The sequence below is a fragment of the Oncorhynchus mykiss genome, chromosome 22, assembly GCF_057628025.1.
Source record: "Oncorhynchus mykiss isolate SJ-2025 chromosome 22, ASM5762802v1, whole genome shotgun sequence".
NCBI classification, from domain to species: domain Eukaryota; kingdom Metazoa; phylum Chordata; class Actinopteri; order Salmoniformes; family Salmonidae; genus Oncorhynchus; species Oncorhynchus mykiss.
Window position 1 is genome coordinate 8,058,522 of NC_143043.1, and position 19,019 is coordinate 8,077,540.

Consider the following 19,019-nt stretch of genomic DNA (forward strand, 5'->3'; position numbering starts at 1 on the left):
CTGCAAAAGACAGACATAACCAAATATAAGGTGGAAGGAGATACAATTCAATAAAAAAAAGCTTTGATGACAAACCTGCCACTTTTGGCGCGCCACAAACTTCTTGAGGGTCTCTGTGCTTATTGCCTTCCCCTTGGTAAGGGTCTGTATGAAAAAAATAGATTAACATGTGTAATTTTGAAATTGCTCAATATCTTTCCAAATTACACTACATGACCAAAAGTATGTGGACACCTGATCGTCGAACAACTCATTCCAAAATCATGGGCATTGATATGGAGTAGGTCACCCCTTTGCTGCTAAAACAGCCTCCACTCCTCTAGGAAGGCTGTCCACTAGATGTTGGAACATTGCTGTGGGGACTTGCTTCCATTCGGCCACAAAAGCATTAGTGAGGTCTGGCACTGATATTAGGAGATTAGGCCTGGCTCACAATCGGCGTTCCAATTCATCCTAAAAGTGTTTGATGGGGTTGAGGTCAGGGCTCTGTGCAGGCCAGTGAAGTTCTTCCACACCGATCTTGAAATACCATTTCTGCTTGGACATCGCTTTGTGCATGGGGGGCATTGTCATGCTGAAACAGGAAAGGACATTACCTAAACTGTTGCCGCAAAGTTGGAAGCACATAATTATCTAGAATGTTAGTGTATGCTGTAGCATTAAGTTTTCCCTTTACTGGAACTAAAGGGGCCTAGTCCGAAACATGAAAAATAGCCCCAGACCATTATTCCTCCTCCGCCAAACTTTACAGTTGGCACTATACATTCGGGGCAGGTAGCGTTCTCCTGGCATCTGCCAAACCCAGATTCATCCGTCGGACTGCCAGATGGTGAAGCGTGATTCATCACTCCAGAGAACGCAGAGAACGTTTCAACTGCTCCAGAGTCCAATGGTGGTGAGCTTTACACCACTTCAGCAGACACTTGGCATTGCGCATGGTAATCTTAGACTTGTGTGAAGCTGCTTTGCCATGGAAACCCATTTCATGAAGATCCTGACAAACAGTTATTGTGCTAACATTGCTTCCAGAGGCTGTTTGGAACTCGGTAGTGTGTGTTGAAACTGAGGAAAGACAGCCGCCTGCGGCCCCATTCTGTGAGCTTGTAGGGCCTACCACTTCGCGGCTGAGCCGTTGTTGCTCCTAGACGTTTCCACTTCCACAATAACAGCACTTACAGTTGACCGGGACAGCTCTAGCAGGGCAGAAATGTTACGATCTAACTTGTTAGAAAGTTGACATCCTATGACGGTGCCACGTTGAAAGTCACTGAGCTCTTCAGTAAGGCTATTCTACTACCAATGTTTGTCTATGGAGATTGCAATGCTGTGTGCTCAATTTTATACACCTGTCAGCAACGGGTGTGGCTGAAATAGACATTAATTTGAAGGGATGTCCACATACGTTTGTATATATATAGTATATATGATGATGCATCTCTAGTCAGAACAGATCCCTGAAGCAATTGTGTGTTGTGCGTCACATATGAGTCAAAGTTTACATGTCTCACCTTGAACCATGGATGACGGAGACCCTCTTCTGTATCAGGCCTCCTAAAGGGATGGCATGATTCCATTTTACATTTGATTTCTAGTGAGGGTGAAGAAGCCCACAAATGTATAAGAACTAAAGAAACGTGAATCTAGAAGAGACACATCCTATCTTGACAACTGCAACTTAAATTGTCTTGAACATGTATTCAATCAAACGCATGATTTACCTGAAATTTGAACTAGCACATGGACATCTCAAGTTTTGGCCTGAACATGTTAAAATCTATAGTTGCCACTCACAGTCTGTCTGCCACCAGCAGTTTGATGATGAATCCCTTGGCTTCTCGGCACAGGTCAGTGAACATACTCTCCTCAAAGGCCACATTGAAGTTCCTGATGTTGAGCACGGATCTGTGGTCATTCTCTCCAGCAAACGGAGACACTCCAGTCAGGCTGAAATGCAGAAACACCTGTGAACATCTCTTCCTCTCACTAATTGTTCACTGATTTCTAGAGCCACGTTCCAATATTACTGCAGGTCGATGGCATGTCTGATAGGGTCTCTCTCATAGCAATACAAATAGGAATCAACAGCTACATATGTGGTGTTAATTTATCCATTGGCTTGTAAAGTGTGCATATGCATAAATCCATACTTAATAACCTCTAGTGACACCCCATCCCGGATCCGTGAGTGTAATCATCGACTGACACGAATTAGCATAACGCAACGGACATAAATATTACTAGAAAATATTCATATTCATGAAAAGCACAAGTGAAATATATTGAGACACAGCTTAGCCTTTTGTTAATCACCCTGTCATCTCAGATTTTCCAAATATGCTTTACAGCCAAAGCAAGACAAGCATTTGTGTAGGTTTATCGATAGCCTAGCATAGCATTATGTCCAGCTAGCAGCAGGTAACTTGGTCACGAAAATCAGAAAAGCAATCAAATTAAATAGTTTTCCTTTGATGAGCTTCGGATGTTTTCACTCACAAGACTCCCAGTTTGATAGCCAATGTTCCTTTTTTCCCAAAATATTATTTACGCGAGAATCACTCTGAGAGCCATCAGGTGACCACTTACACAATGTAGCCGCTTACGGGTATTCTTCAACATAAAGGCATAAAACTACATCACAATACTGTAGACACCTTGGGGAATACGTAGAAAAAGTAATCTGGTTGATAGCCCATTCACTGCTCAATAGGGACGCATTGGAACGCAGAGCTTTCAAAACATAAGGCACTTCCAGATTAGATTTTTCTCAGGCTTTTGGCTGCAATATCAGTTCTGTTATACTCACAGACAATATTTTTACAGTTTTGGAAACTTTAGAGTGTTTTCTATCCTAAACTGTCAACTATATGCATATTCTAGCATCTTGTCCTGACAAAATATCCAGTTTATTTTGGGAACGTTATTTTTCCAAAAATGAAAATAGTTCCCCCTAGTCACAATAGGTTTTAAATTGTAATTAATAATCTTATGGGATCACACCAAATTTAAGACACATTTAACATGTACCTACCACAAATATGTAATGACTCCAATCGGCCTGGAAGAAAAAGCAGAGAATTAGAGAGGATCCATTTGTGATATGTATCAAGTTTTTAACACTTTCATGGCCTTCAGCGTTTTTACCAGATGTCAGTTGCCTTGGACACAGGAGTTTGGTTGACAATTTCTGGGGCAACAAATTCTGGTGTGCCGTATTTGCAGTACTGAGCCTCGTCGGGTGTGAGCTCTATGGCGTTTCCGAAATCACAGATGCGGATTTGATCACCATGGTGGTCTGCCATGAGGATGTTATCAGGCTAGGGGGAAACCCAAAAGATGAGGTCAGAGATCAGAATAAAGATCATCATTTTGACAAATTACTGTATTCAAGGGTAGATATTCCTTGTTTAAACGGACACCTGCAAAACAAAAAAAACACAGTACTAACCAGAATCCCTCTCGTGACATATCTTTAAATCTCTCTTTTCAGTGAAGACGTGTTTACCTTGATATCCAGATGGATGATATTTTGATGGTGAAGGTAGTCCACACCCTCCAGCAACTGTCTCATGCAAGAGCGGATCTGCAGGTATACCAAGCATAGGTACAGTCAGGTCCATAAATATTTGGACAATGACCAAGTTATTGTTTTAGCTCTCTACCACAGGATATTGGAGTTGAAATTAAAAAATGAATATGAGCTGGAAGTGCATACTTTCAGCTTTAATTTGAGGGTATTTACATCCAAATCAGATGAACAGTGTAGGAATTACAAAACTTTTTTATAACTGAACCCCCCCTCTTTTTAAGGTACCAAAAGTAATTGTACAATTGGCTGCTCAGCTGTTCCATGACCAGGTATGTGTTATTCCCTCATTAGTTAATTTACAAGTAAGCAGATTTGGAATCGGTCTAGAGTGTGGCATTTGCATTTGGAATTGGTTGCTGTTAACCCCCAATATGAAGAAGTCCAAATAGCTGTCACTGCAAGTGAAGCAAGCCATCATTAGGCTGAAAAATCCAAATAAACCCATCAGAGAGATTGTAAAAATATTAGGTGTGGCCAAATCAACTACTTGGTACATTCCTAAAAAGAAAGAATGCACTGATGAGCTCAGGAGCACCAAAAAGCCTGGAAGGCCACGGAAAACAACTGTAGTGGACGACAGAAGAACTCTTTCCCTGGTGAAGAAAAACTCCTCCACTACAGTTGGCCAGATCAAGAACACCCTCCAGGCGGTAGGTGTCTCTGTGTCAAAGTCAACAATCAAGAGAATAATTCACCAGAGTAAATACAGAGGGTTTACCACAAGATTTAAACCATTGGTAAGCCTCAAAAACAGGAAGACCAGATTAGAGTTTGCAAAAGAACATCTTAGAAAGCCTGTAGAGTTCTGGAACAACATCCTATGGACAAATGAGACAAAGATCAACTTGTACCAGGATGATGGAAAGAGAAGAGTATGGAGAAGGGAAGGAACTGCTCATCTGTGAAACATGGTGGAGGTAGTGTTATGGCGTGGGCATGTATGGCTGCCAATGGAACTGGTTCCCTTGTATTTATTGATGATGTGACTATTGACAAAAACATCAGGATGAATTCTGAAGTGTTGAGGGCCATAGTATCTGCTCAGATTCAGTCAAATGCTTCAAAACTCATTGGACGGTGCTTCACAGTGCAGATGGACAATGACCCGAAGCATACTGCGAAAGCAACCCAATACTTTTTTAAGGCAAAGAAGTGGAATGTTCTGCAATGGCCAAGTCAGTCACCTGAACTGAATCCAATTGAGCATGCATTTTACATGTTGAAGGCTAAATACCCCAAGAACAAGCAGAAACTGAAGACAGCTGCAGTAAAGGCCTGGCAGAGCATCACTAGGGAAGAAATCCAGCATCTGGTGATGTCTATGGGTTCCAGACTTCAGACAGTCATTGACTGCAAATATTTGCAAAGAAGTATTAAAACACACAATTTAATTTATGATTCTGTCAGTTGTCTGGGGGGGGCTTATGTATAAAAATTGTTGTAATTCCTACATGGTTAATACAATCATTTTTTAAAAAACCTTAAATTATAGATGGAAATCCACACTTAAAACACATCTTGATTGTTTCCTTTCAAATCCATTGTGGTGGCGTACAGAGCCAAGGTGATGCAAATTGTGTCACATTCCACTTATGGACCTGGCTGTATTACAGTCATTACTTTATGGTCCATGTTATAAAGATACGATGGGAGACACAAATTCTTATACAATAAGAGACACGGGGTGGTTTGGTCATATCAAGTTTTACCCAAAGTCACATTTACTCCTGTAAAAGTGTGTGGATTTACTTGGTTTTCTTTGTGTCTGCTTAGAGAATAATTCTAGGGGCCAGGTTGGTTGCTACAGGCAAGAGTTCAATGATCTTTCAATAGAGGTCACTGTTCTCATGACCTCATAATGAAGTCCTTTACCGGAAAAAAAACATATTCTGGCAACTTTAAATGAACTTTTCACAGAGAAAACTAAACATACTAAATGTATTAAATATTCTAAACAACATGTATTCAATGTCTTAAGAGATAAAAAAAATAAATCCAATATAATTTGAAATAATCAGCATGCTAATGAAAGAAAGAGCAAAGACTGAATATTTCATAAATTAATAGTTTTAATCTTCTTATGTAGCTACAACATTTACATGAGAGAAATGTGAAAACTACAGGGATGTCAACTACACAATTTACTTGAGCCAAGCGATAACTGAGCAATGAGCTTTCAACCAGTGGATGTTTAAAAAAGAATTAACAAAATTGAAATAATTTAAAACAACAAAAACTAAATCAAACCCAGTTCAGAACTATTGCCTTTTTGAGTGAACTTTGGAGCTGGGGGCCCTGTGGAAGTCCTTTGTCCAAAGCTTGTTGAATGCATGCACTGAAACAATCAGAAAACACAAAACAAAAACAATATTAGGATACTGAAAGCAATTACTGAAAACATTTTCTATTTTTAAATGGTAGGCTTTGGAAAAACGGGGTTAGCTGTTACAAAGTTGCCTTGATGTTGCTATGCTTCTCATTCTCTATATTTATCAGCAAGGAAACAATGTTTCTGCCTTGTATAAATGCTATATAAACAAAAGATGCAGCTAGAATAAACTGGAACTTAGGCCTTTTAAATCTACCAGAGTATAAAAGATTTGCACAATTGATTCAAACGAATCATCTAATTATGATATTCAATCTAGACTGTTGTCTCCTATTTGTCTCTTCTTCCTGACTCAGGTGTATAAGGCTTGGGTGGAAGAAAAGCAACATAAAATTGAGTTGTGCCTAATATGGCAATTTGTATTATTGTTCCAAAATGAAGTATTGTTAACTTACATCTAAAAGCCAGGCATGCAAAAAGCCTTGACCAGCTGCACATATATTTCTCTGTCCCCAGTTTGATTTAACATATATTTCTCTGTCCTCAGTTATCGCTTGGCTCAATCTGTATTTTTGACTAGTAACTGATTTCTTCTAGAAATAATGAGGTAAGAGACAACACATGATCAAGATGAGCTAGCTACTTGTTTGAAGAAATGAAAGATCTAATTGTTACAAAGAATGAATGTATGGGCTACATTCATGAGAATAATACATGCATTTATCTTTGTGAGCTATACTCTGCCTATACTCGGCCGTCTCAGGATGGTAAATTGGTGGTTGAAGATATCCCTCTAGGGGTGTGGGGGCTGTGCTTTTGCAAAGTGGGTGGGGTTATATCCTGCCTGTGCCCTGTCCGGGGGTATCGTCGGATGGGGCCACAGTGTCTCCCCCGACCCCTCAGCCTCCAGTAATTATGCTGCAGTAGTTTATGTGTCGGGGGGCTAGGGTCTGTCTGTTATATCGGAGTATTTCTCCTGTCTTATCCGGTGTCCTGTGTGAATTTAAGTATGCGTTCTCTAATTTTCTCTCTCTCTCACTCACTCACTCACTCACTCACTCACTCACTCACTCACTCACTCACTCACTCACACACTCACACACTCACACACTCACTCACACCTACCTACCTACCTACCTACCTCAGGACTACATGGCCTGATGACTCCTTGCTGTCCCCAGTCCACCTGGCCATGCTGCTGCTCCAGTTTCAACTGTTCTGCCTGCGGCTATGGAACCCTGACCTGTTCACCGGACATGCTACCTGTCTCAGACCTGCTGTTTTCAACTCTCTAGAGACAGCAGGAGCGATAGAGATACTCTGAATGATCGGCTATGAAAAGCCAACTGACATTTACTCCTGAGGTGCTGACCTGTTGCACCCTCGACATCCACAGTCATTATTATTATTTGACCCTGATGGTCATTTATGAACATTTGAACATCTTGGCCATGTTCTGTTATAATCTCCACCCGGCACAGCCAGAAGAGGACTGGCCACCACTCATAACCTGGTTCCTCTCTAGGTTTCTTCCTAGCTTCTGGCCTTTCTAGGGAGTTTTTCCTAGCCACCGTGCTTCTACACCTGCATTGCTTGCTGTTTGGGGTTTTAGGCTGGGTTTCTGTACAGCCCTTTGAGATATCAGCTGATGTCAGAAGGGCTTTATGAATAAATGTGATTTACTTACCTTATCAAGCTTGAACACAACAGTAATTTATCACTCAAAAAAGTTTTATGAGTCAGTCCACCACAAACATCTTTCCAGGGTGTTGATGCATCCTCTTCCCAATTCCGTGTCTTTCAACCTCATGGGTAAGGGAAGGGTATCCATTTGCAAAAGTTAATTTTTGCTATGATGTCAAGTTAGCTCATATTGTTGCAACCTTAGCTAGCTGTGTCAGCTAGAAAAGACAGAAACGTATTCCTCCAAAAATGGTGTTGGGGCAAATAATTAGTTAGCTAGCTAGTTCTCACATCAATTGTGCAAAAGTATGATAGCTAACCTTAGCTAGCTGGCTGAGCACTAGCTGGTGGTGCTGACAGAGTGAAACTGATATAGCAACAAAATGTGTTTCACTCTATTCCATAAAACATGACATTGCTAACCAGGCATCATTTTAAACACCATTTTGAAGTTTACTAGGAAGTTTAATTAATAAGTTAGACACTTACCAGACAACTTTGGTAGGTAGCTAGCTGGAAAACTTGTTTTGCATTTTCTAAGTGATTTTTCTTCTCCCCCTGACTGGTTGTCAACAGTTACTTGTCTTGGAACTCACGTGTTACCCAGAAAAGGCTTCTGGTAAACTGTTTGCCACAGGTTTGCCACAGATTCAAATATAATTATGAGATCATTATTTACTATAATAAAACCTCTGGCAAACTTTTTGCCTCTAGTAGCAATAAATATTATTATTGCCAAAGGTTTGCCGCAGGTTCACCATTAGTGACAAACATTTGCAAACTTTTGGCAACATTTTGTAGCGTACTATTTAGTTTGCAGCAAATTTGCCACAAACTTGCGGGAATTGCCGCAACAAATTATTTTCTGTAAGGAGTGTCCTCGAAGCACACAGTAACCAACTCACGTCTGACTCCATTACTGTAGATTTCTTTGTTAACCTCTCCAGCAACTCCTCATTGCATCTTGACGAATTGATCAAGGAGAAATACATTTCTGACATTGAAAATACTTCATAATTATGGCATGAGATGAATGAGGGACAAAAATAGTCCAACATAGGAACGTTATGCTTATTACTATCACCATGTGATTGTGTGTTTGTGTGTGTGCTCGCGCGTGCCTGCATGTGTGTGAATGCGAGTGTGTATGTGTATGCATGTGTCTACCATAAGAAAGACCATTATAGCTGCCAATTTCCCCAATCTTCAAGTCAAATGGTACATGTAATCTATGTGACAGGCACCAGTCAGTATGAACTCCCAAAAGGATACATCTCTGTGACAATGATGACTGCGTTCTTCTTCTCGAAGGCATCATGGAAATACAGGACTCTCTCATGGTCCAGCCCAGACAGTAGTTTCATCTCTCTCAGAGCAGAGGCCTTCCTCTTGGCTCGGGCAGAGATGAACTTGGAAGCATACTCCATTTTACCAACCTTCTGCGTCACTCGTTTCACATAGGAGAAAGCCCCTCTGAAAAAAAGAAATAAAACGATTGATTTGGAGGTGACACTTTACAGTCACTTTCATGATTAAGCATTACCAAACAATTTCTAAACCTTGAATAAATACGCATTTCATATTTAGAACATTTATAAGGATATAGTCCTTACAATTCATTAAAACATTTGAATTTATGAATGTTTGTTGGCACATGGTTCTACAATAAGAGTAGATAACATGTGACAGATCACGACAGTTTGATCTGATGTTCTTTTGACTGCTGATTACAAGAAATTATCTGATTACAGGAAATTATCTAATGAGTCTGTTATTAGTGGGATTTGAAGTAACAAACGTCCCACTCTAAATCATTGTCTTATTATTAGTGTGGCTTGTGAAATAGCCACACTTTTTAAATAATGTCCCACTTATTTCTGACTTTTATTATTAATTTGGCTTGCAAAGGAAGAGTCCCCACTTCAAATCTTAGACATACTTCTTATTGTTATTATTAATGGGGCTTGCAAATCAAGAGTTTCCACTTGAAATCTTAGACATAGTTCTTATTATTTTTGGGGCTTGCAAAGCAAGAATTTCTACTTTAAATCTAAGACATAGTTCTTATTATTCATGGGCTTGTGAAGCAAGAGTCCCTCCTTCAAATCTCTCGACATACTTATTTGTCTTCGTAATATTATTATTTGGAACGGCATTCAAACTTTCAAATGTGCAGACTGGTCTAGATTGAGGTCCTAAAATACAGATTGTTTTATATATTTTATACTTTTTAAACTATTAAGCTTCATGTCCTTTTTTGTCCATCTTCATTCACTATCATGGAACTTTTTTCAACATTCTAAAAGACCCCATTGTGACATCATCACTGCCACCATTCCATTCACTGTAAATGCAACAATGCAACTTTTGACATAAATCAGCTACTTTTATCACTTTGCAAACAACTTAGACAAAAAGTTAGAACGTATGAAATCTTCCTCTAGTTCTCTGCTTTTCAAATCTGAATGCAGAAACAAAAATATTCTGAGAAAAAGTTACAGCTATTTTAGTATCCACATCAACAACATTTTCTAACTATTTATAAAAACAGACATTTTTAAAAATGTTCCCAACAAAAGAGACAAAAAGGGTACGATATCTTTGTCAACTTTTCTGCTATTCAAAACTATCTACTACAGATCTTACAACACAGTTTTAGTAACTGAATTAACACATTTCCCCCATTTTTTTCCCAAACAACTGCCATTTTGTCAGGAGTGGTCTGTAGTTGTGATGTTGTGGTCTGTAATTGTGGTCAGTAGTTGTGGTTGTAGTCAGTAATTGTGGTCAGTAATTGTGGTCAGTAGTGGTGGTAGTTAGTTATGGTCAGCAGTTGTGTGGTTGTGCTCAGTAGTTGTGGTCAGGAGTTGTGTTCAATAGTTGTGGTCAGGATTAATGCTCTGTACACACAACTAGTGACCACAATTACTAACCACATAACAACTACGGGCCACAGCCACACTACTGACCACAGCAACAGAACTACAGATTATAACTCCTGACCACAACTACTGAACACAACTCCTGACCACAACTATTGATCACAATTACAGACCACAACCACACAACTACTGACCACAACAATTGCTGACCACAACCACAGAATTACTGACCACAGAACTCCTCAGCACAACTACTGACCACAACTAATGACCACAATTACTGACCACAACCACACAAGTACTGACCACAACTCCTGAACACAATTACTAACCACAACCACACAACTACTGGCCACACAACTACTGAACACAACAGACTAACTCCTGACCACAACCACACAACTACTGTCCACAACTAGGGCTGTTGCGGTGACTGTATTACCGCCACACCGGCAGTCATGAGTCAAGACCGGAGTAAAATTCCATGTGACCATTGAGTCAAGGTAATCTCCTTTTATGTATTCTAGTAGTACCTTAGTCGCTAATGACCATCAGGTCACTAATGGCCTGGTACTCAGTGCTCTATTGTCCTTCCAACCATTCTGACATCAATGCAAATGCATTCGAAAATCACATAAAACACTTATCATCAAAACAGTATTGCGCTTTTTGTTTCAAAGCCTAACACAACAAAATGGACAGTGCATTCTAAGTTGATAATTCATTCAAAATAGGCCTAGGCCTATATACGAGTCCAAGCCTGAAAAAAAACTGAATTAAAATAATGATTGTGCCGTTATACAATGCATAGCCTTCCATATATTATGCACAGCAGAAAAACATACAACAAATTTGATTTAATATGTCTGTGATAAATAATTGGTATAGCCTATACTTAATTAAACAAATTCTAGTAATCGCCTTTGAGTGTGGACTGTATTATTATTCATACTGGATGAACTGGTTATATTACGCTATGTTTCAAACTATCTATCGATGATTCAGGCCCTGTTCCTGCCCATTTGATAATGGACCATTCTAAATCAAAACTAATTTTACACATTAGTAAAGACCAGATTAAATTGAGAATAGTCTGATGGGTGAACATATGATCACTCAATGAGAGAACAGTTGTGCAGCCTGAGGCAAGGAACAGAGAGCAAGCTTTTTCTGCGACTTTCTCAAATCATCAATAGCCTATAGTAACATCATGCAGCCCATATATGTTTTGAAGTCTAAGTCATTCTAAGGTTTATATAATTCACAACTGACATTGCCAAGTAACTCTTAGTCTAGCATATAGGACCTGCTTCAAATGATCACTTTTACACTCAACATAGCCACAACATATGCGCACTTGCACCGGAATGGGAAAAATATCCTTTCTGTTTTATTCAGCTAAGTTCAATTATATTATTCTTACTATGAAATCATATAATATAAAATAATGGGAAGGGACTTACAAGCACATCTTGTCAGCTAAATGAACAAGCCTACATCCTATGGCATGGCACATAGCCAGATAACATACAATAGGCCAAAAATACTGAAATACATTTTCTTGATATCATGTTTCTTTAGATCTGCCTAAAATAAATAATGGATTTATTGTGATGGTGTATATTTAATTGATCTATTAAACTGTTTTAAATACTGAACAAAAATGTAAGGGCAACAACAAGATTTTACTGAATTACAGATAATTTAAGGAAATCAGCTAAATAAATACATTAGGGCCTAATCTATGGATTGCACATGACTGGGAATACAGATATGCATCTGTTGGTCACAATTATCTTTAAGAAAGGTAAGGGTGTGGATCTGAAAGCCAATCAGTATCTGGTGTCACCACTATTAGCCTCATGCAGCATATCTCCATTGCATAGAGTTGATCAGGCTGTTGATTGTGGCCTGTGGAATGTTGTCTCACTCCTCGTCAATGGCTGTGTGAAGTTGCTGGATATTGGTGGGAACTAGAACACTCTGTCATACACGTCAATCCAGAGCATTCCAAACATGCTCTAAAATTACATTACAGGCGGCTTACGGTAGAAAAATGAACATTAAAATCTTTGCCAATAGCTCTGGTGGACATTCCTGCAGTCAGCATGCCAATGGCACGCTCCCTCAAAACTTGAGACTTCACTGCACATTTTAGAGTGGCCTTTATTGTCCCGAGCACAAGGTGCACATGTGTAATGATCATGCTGTTCAATCATATTATTGATATGCCACACCTGTCAGGTGGATTGATTATCTTGGCAAAGTAGAAATGCTCACCAAAAGGTATGTAAAGAAATTTGTGGCAAAACTTTTAGAGCAATCAACTTATGGAACATTTCTGTGATCTTTTATTTCAGCTCATGAAACATGGGACCAACACTTTACATGTTGCGTTTATGTTTTTGTTCAGTGTAGATGTTCCAAAGGCATGCATCAGCGGCTTGTATGCAGCTTGTTTGTGTGGAGGCCTGGAGATGCAAAACATGTTTATGTTAATTAACGGTCAATTACCGTGAAACGATAACAAAGGGTCATGACTGCCACAGCCCTAATCACAAACACACAACTACTGACCACAACTAATGACCACAATTACTAACTGTCATTACTCTACACAAGATTAAAATAATCATAAATGAGCCTCATTGAGTTAATATGAATGAGAAAAACTATTGAACGAATGCAATATGTTTTCAGGGAAAGTTTATTTTTCAAACAAATCAAACAGTGTAAACAAGTTAGGCAGTTACATTTTTCTTGTGTCTTACTTCAATCAAACATTTAGTCTTTGTCATCTTCATTGCATTATGAGGGCACTTGTTTGTCATGACATCAGCTTGAGTAAAACATTTTTTACTACTTCCACTACCACAAAAATACTTTGTGGCCGCCGAACATTACTTGTAAAGTTAGCATTTAGTTATTGTGGGGCTTGTGTGGCAAAAGCCACCACTTAAATTTTCATCATACTTATTATTATTATTTAGCACTCAACTCCTCCTACACAGTTTAAGCTAGAAACGCCATTCAAACTTCAAAACATGTAGACTGGTTTGAGTTGCTTGTATTCAACTTTTTTTTGTGTGTGTATATTTTACCCCCTTTTTCTCCCCAATTCTGATCTTGTCTCATCGCTGCAACTCCCCAACAAGCTCGGGAGGCGAAGGTCGAGTCAAGCATCCTCCGAAACATGACCTGTCAAACCTGCCCGCTTATCCCGGAAGCCAGCCGCACCAATGTGTCATAGTTCATCTGTTCAACTGATGACCGAGGTCAGCCTGCAGGTGCCCGGCCCACCACAAGGAGCCGCTACAGTGCGATAAGCCAAGTAAAGCCCCCCCCCCCCCCCCCCGCTGAGCCAATTGTATGCCGCACTATGGGACTCCAATCGATCACGGCTGGTTGTGACGCCTCTAGCACTGTGATGCAGTGCCTTAGACCGCTGTGCCACTCGGGAGGCCCTGTATTAAACTTTTTTAAACTTTATATTTGAGACTTTTTAAGTAATACCTTTTTTTGCCCTTCTTTTTGTCAATATTCTTTCATGTAATTTCCTCAACATTCTAAAGCTCCCCATTGTGACATCATCACTTCCAACATTCACTGTAAACAATGTAACTTTTAACACAAATCAGGTACTTTGACCCTTTGCCAACAAGAGACAAAAAGTTAGAGGGTATGACATCTTCATTTACTTCCCTGCTATTCAAATCTGGCAACGGAACCAAAATACTGTACATTATACAGTTCTAACGATACAGCTGTTTTAGTAACTGAATGAATAAATAAATAAAACAGAAATATCTTCTACAAATAAAAAATGACAGTTGTTTTAGTAACCACATCAACTACATTCATTAAGCTAACTTCTCACTTTAGACAAAGAAATGTGGACAAAAATTTATAGTTCAGTAATGAGCTCAAAAAGTGTTTGATTTGCTATAGAAACGTGAAAATTGGCACACTTGTATAATTTTAGCACTGAACAAAACCTGACATAGTGCTATTTCAGCCGAGCCTCAGGTCAGCCTGTAGCACCCGCTATCGGTTGTAAATGCATTTACCTGCATTGACATTTTGGGGTTATGGTTTCCCCTGTGTTGGCCCCAAAATAGCTTAAAATGTATGTATGGGTTTAAGGAAACATATGTAATCAACAACCATGACCAAATGTCTTTTGTTTTTTTCTGAGGGAGATGGTTGTCCTTTTGGAAGGTTCTTCCAACTCCACAGAGGAACACTGGAGCTCTGTCAGAGTTACCATTGGGTTCTTTGTCACCTCCCTGACCAAGGCACTTCTCCCCCGATTGCTAATTTTGGCCGGGAGGCCAGCTCTTAGAAGATTATTGGTGGTTCCAGACATCTTCCGTTTAAGAATGTTGGAGGCCACTGTGTTCTTGGTAGCCTTCCCCAGATCTGTGTCTACACACAATCCTGTCTCGGAGCTCTACGAACAATTCCTTCGACCACATGGCTTGTTTTTTGCTCTGACATTCACTATCAACTGTGGGACCTTATATAGACAGGTGTGTGCCTTTCCAAATCATGTCCAATCAATATAATTTACCACAGGTGGATTCCAATCAAAGTTGTTGAAACATCTCAAAGATGATTCATGAAAACAGGAAGAACCTGAGCTCAATTTTGAGTCTCCTAGCAAAGGATCTGAATACTTTTTATCCGTAAAACTTTTGCAAGAAATTCTAAAAACCTCTTTTCGCTAAGTCATTATGGGGTATTGTGCATAGATTGATGAGTTTTTTACATTTATCCATTTTAGAAAAAGGCTGTATAATAACAAAATGTGGAAAAAGTCAAGGGGTCTAAATACTTTACGAATGCACTGTACAGTTGAAGTCGGAAGTTTAGATGCACTTAGGTTGGATTCATTAAAACTCGTTTTTCAACCACTCCACAAATGTCTTGTTAACAAACTATAGTTTAGGCAAGTATTGTAGCGAGTTGTGCAGACAGACAGATTATTTCACTTATCTCACTGTATCACAATTCCAGTTGATCAGAAGTTCACATACACGAAGTTGACTGTGCCTTTAAACAGCTTGGTAAATTCCAGAAAATTATGTCATGAGTTTAGAAGCTTCTGATAGGCTAATTGACATCATTTGAGTCAATTGGAGGTGTACCTGTGGGTGTATTTCAAGAACTACCTTCAAACTCAGTGCCTATTTGCTTGACATCATGGGAAAATCAAAAGAAATCAGCCAAGACCTCAGAAAACCAATTGTAGACCACTACAAGTCTGGTTCATAATTGGGAGCAATTTCCAAGCGCCTGAAGGTACCACGTTCATCTGTACAATCAATGGTACGCAGATATAAACACCATGGGACCACGCAGTCGTCATACCGCTCAGGAAGGAGACGCGTTCTGTCTCCTAGAGATGAACATACTTTGGTGCGAAAACCTGAAATCAATCCCAGAACAACAGCAAAGGACCTTGTGAAGATGCTGGAGGAAATGGGTACAAAAGTATCTGTCAACATAACCTGAAAGGCCGCTCAGCAAGGAAGATGCCACTGCTCCAAAACCAACATAAAAAAGCCAGACTATGGTTTGCAACTGCACATGGGGAAAATATGTAACTTTTTGGAGAAATATCCTCTGGTCTGATGAAACAAACAGAACTGTGTGGCCATAATGACCATCGTTATGTTTGGAGGAAAAAAGGGGAGGCTTGCAAAGCCAAAGAACACCATCCCAGTAGCGAAGCACGTGGGTGGCAGCATCATGTTGTGGGAGTGATTTGCTGAAGGTGGGACTGGTGCACTTCACAAAATAGATGGCTTCATGGGGTAGGAAAATCATGTGGACATATTGAAGCAACATCTCAAGACATCAGTGAGGAAGTTAAAGCTTGGTCGCAAATAGGTCTTCCAACTGGACAATGACCTCAAGCATATTTCCAAAGTTGTGGCAAAATGGCTTAAGGACAACAACGTCAAGGTATTGGAGTGGCCATCACAAAGCCCTGACCTCAATTCTATAGAAAATTTGTGGGCAGAACTGAAAAAGTTTGTGTGAACAAGGAGGCCTACAAACCTGACTCAGTTACACCAGCTCTGTCAGAAGGAATGGGCCAAAATTCACCCAACTTATCGTGGGAAGCTTCTGGAAGGCTACCCGATATGTTTGACCCAGGTTAAACAATTTAAAGGCAATGCTACCAAATACTAATTGTGTATTTAAACTTCTGACCCAATGGGAATGTGATGAAATAAATAAAAGCTGACATAAATCATTCTCTCTACTATTATTCTGACATTTCACAATCTTAAAATAAAGTGGTGATCCTAACTGACCTAAAACAGGGAATTGTTACTAGGATTACATGTCAGGAATGGTGAAAAACTGAGTTTAAATGTATTTGGCTAAGGTGTATGTAATCTACCAACTTCAACTGTATGTGTTTGGGCAAATTCAAAAGGGAATAACTACACAATACCCGATAATGACAAAGGGTAAACAAGTTTTTAGACATTTTAGCAAATGTATTGAAAATTAAATACAGAAATATCTCATTTACATAAGTATTCACACCCCTGAGTCAATACATGTATTTATGGTTAAGTCTCTGTGAGCTTTACACACCTGGATTGTACAATATTTGCGCATTATTTTTGAACAAATTCTTCAAGCTGTCAAGTTGGATGTTGATCATTGCTAAACAGCCATTTTCAAGTCTTGCCATTGATTTTCAAATAAATTTAAGTAAAAACTGTAACTAGGCCACTCAGGAGCATTCAATGTCATCTTGGTAAGCAATTCTAGTGTATATTTGGCCTTTTAGGTTATTGTCCTAAATTTTTCTCCTAGTATTTGTTGGAAAGTAGACTGAACCAGGTTTTTCCTCTAGAATTTTGCCTCTGCTTAGCACTATTCTGAGTCGTTTTATCATAGAAAACTCCCTAGTCCTTGCCGATGACAAGCATACCCATAATATGATGCAGCCACCACCATGCTTGAAAATATGAAGCGTGGTACTCAGTGATGTGTTGTGTTGGATTTGCCCCAAACATAATGCTTTGTATTCACAAAATAAAGTTAATATCTTTGCCAATTCATTTTGCAGTTTTACTTCAGTGCCTTATTGCAAACAGTATGCATGTTTTGGAATATTTTTTATTCTGTACAGGTTTCCTTCTTTTGACTCTGCCATTTAGGTTAGTATTGTAGCGTAACTACAATGTTTTTGACTCATCCCCAAGTTGCTCCTATCACAACCATTAAACTCTAACTGTTTTAAAGTCACTATTAGCCTCATGGTGAAATCCCTGAGCGGTTTCCTCCTCTCCGGCAACTGAGTCAGGAAGGATGTCTGATTCTTTGTAGTGACTGGGTGTATTAATTAATCCAAAGTGTAATTAATAATTTCACCACGCTCAAAGGAATATTCAATGTCTGCATTTTGTTACCAATAGGTGCCTTTCTTTGTGAGGCATTGGAAAACCTCACTGGGTTTTGTGGTTGAATTTGTGTTTGAAATTCACTGCTCAACTGAGGGATCTTACAGATAATGGTATGTGTGAGGTACAGAGGTGAGGTAGTCATTCTAAAATCATGTTAAACACTATTATTGCACACAGCGAGTCCATTCAACTCATGTGACTGAATTCTTAATGACCCAAGAAATGTCAGCTTTTCATTTGTTATTAATTTGTTAACGTTTCTAAAAACATAATTATACTTTGACATGATTGGGTATTATGTGTTGGCTAGTGATACAAAATCTCAATTTAATCTATTTTAAACTCAGGCTGGAACACAACAAGACGTGGAATAAGTCAGAGTCTAAATACTTTCTGAAGGCACTGTAAATTCCCCATTTGAAGGTGTCATATGTATATGTACAAATTCACTTATGCTGTATTACATTTGTGACTCATTTTAGGAAACTGGGCTTATGTCATGCATCACTACTTTACATGAAAGGCATTTTTTGTTTTATCAAAATGTGTTTTTTTTTTGGCAGAAATGCCTTCTGGAACATATGAACTTTAATGTGCCTTAATAATAAACTTGTATGCCATCTGTAAATAAGAAGAAAAAAGAAGTATGAGCCTAATTGGTTCAGCCACAAAAAAAATACAGGAACCTTCCCGCTAGCCATGATTGACTGAGATAATGGATGGGCTGGATATGCCGAGAGATGGGTTTGGGTTGGTCTGCCATGTAGCATGCTTCTGACTATAACATGAGTTGGGTCAGTATGTGTATCTAATTATTTCTAATGTGGCATTTCTGAAAGATATCACGAATAACTGAAAAAGTTTTACTCGCTGCTTTCTCGAGGACCAAGCTTTAAAATCAGTGAAATGCCCGGTGGAAGCAGAGTATGATAGCTAAGAAGATGGAGTACATTTTGGCATTTGATTGTAAATATGCAAAGGGAGTGGAACAGAGAACACACAGAAGAAGGCTGTTGTATAAAACATCTGTCTCCGGATTACATCTTCAAACTAAGGGCAACCATGGCATCCATGATAGAGAGGGAGAAGCATTCTTCCATGTATTTTTG

At 39.2% G+C, this 19,019-nt stretch overlaps 1 protein-coding gene across 1 annotated transcript in view; it reads right to left on the reverse strand.

Annotated features, from left to right (window-relative positions):
- LOC110501283 (striated muscle preferentially expressed protein kinase) overlaps nucleotides 1-19,019 on the reverse strand; it is a 113,601-nt gene that overhangs the window by 3,349 nt on the left and 91,233 nt on the right. The window contains exons 25-32 of the mRNA XM_090216397.1: nucleotides 8,871-9,071; nucleotides 8,504-8,561; nucleotides 3,503-3,580; nucleotides 3,142-3,314; nucleotides 3,029-3,055; nucleotides 1,792-1,944; nucleotides 1,509-1,551; nucleotides 76-144 (exon numbers count right to left, since the gene is read on the reverse strand). Coding sequence (XP_090072523.1) covers nucleotides 76-144; nucleotides 1,509-1,551; nucleotides 1,792-1,944; nucleotides 3,029-3,055; nucleotides 3,142-3,314; nucleotides 3,503-3,580; nucleotides 8,504-8,561; nucleotides 8,871-9,071 — 802 coding nt within the window. The remainder of the gene's footprint in view (nucleotides 1-75; nucleotides 145-1,508; nucleotides 1,552-1,791; nucleotides 1,945-3,028; nucleotides 3,056-3,141; nucleotides 3,315-3,502; nucleotides 3,581-8,503; nucleotides 8,562-8,870; nucleotides 9,072-19,019) is intronic.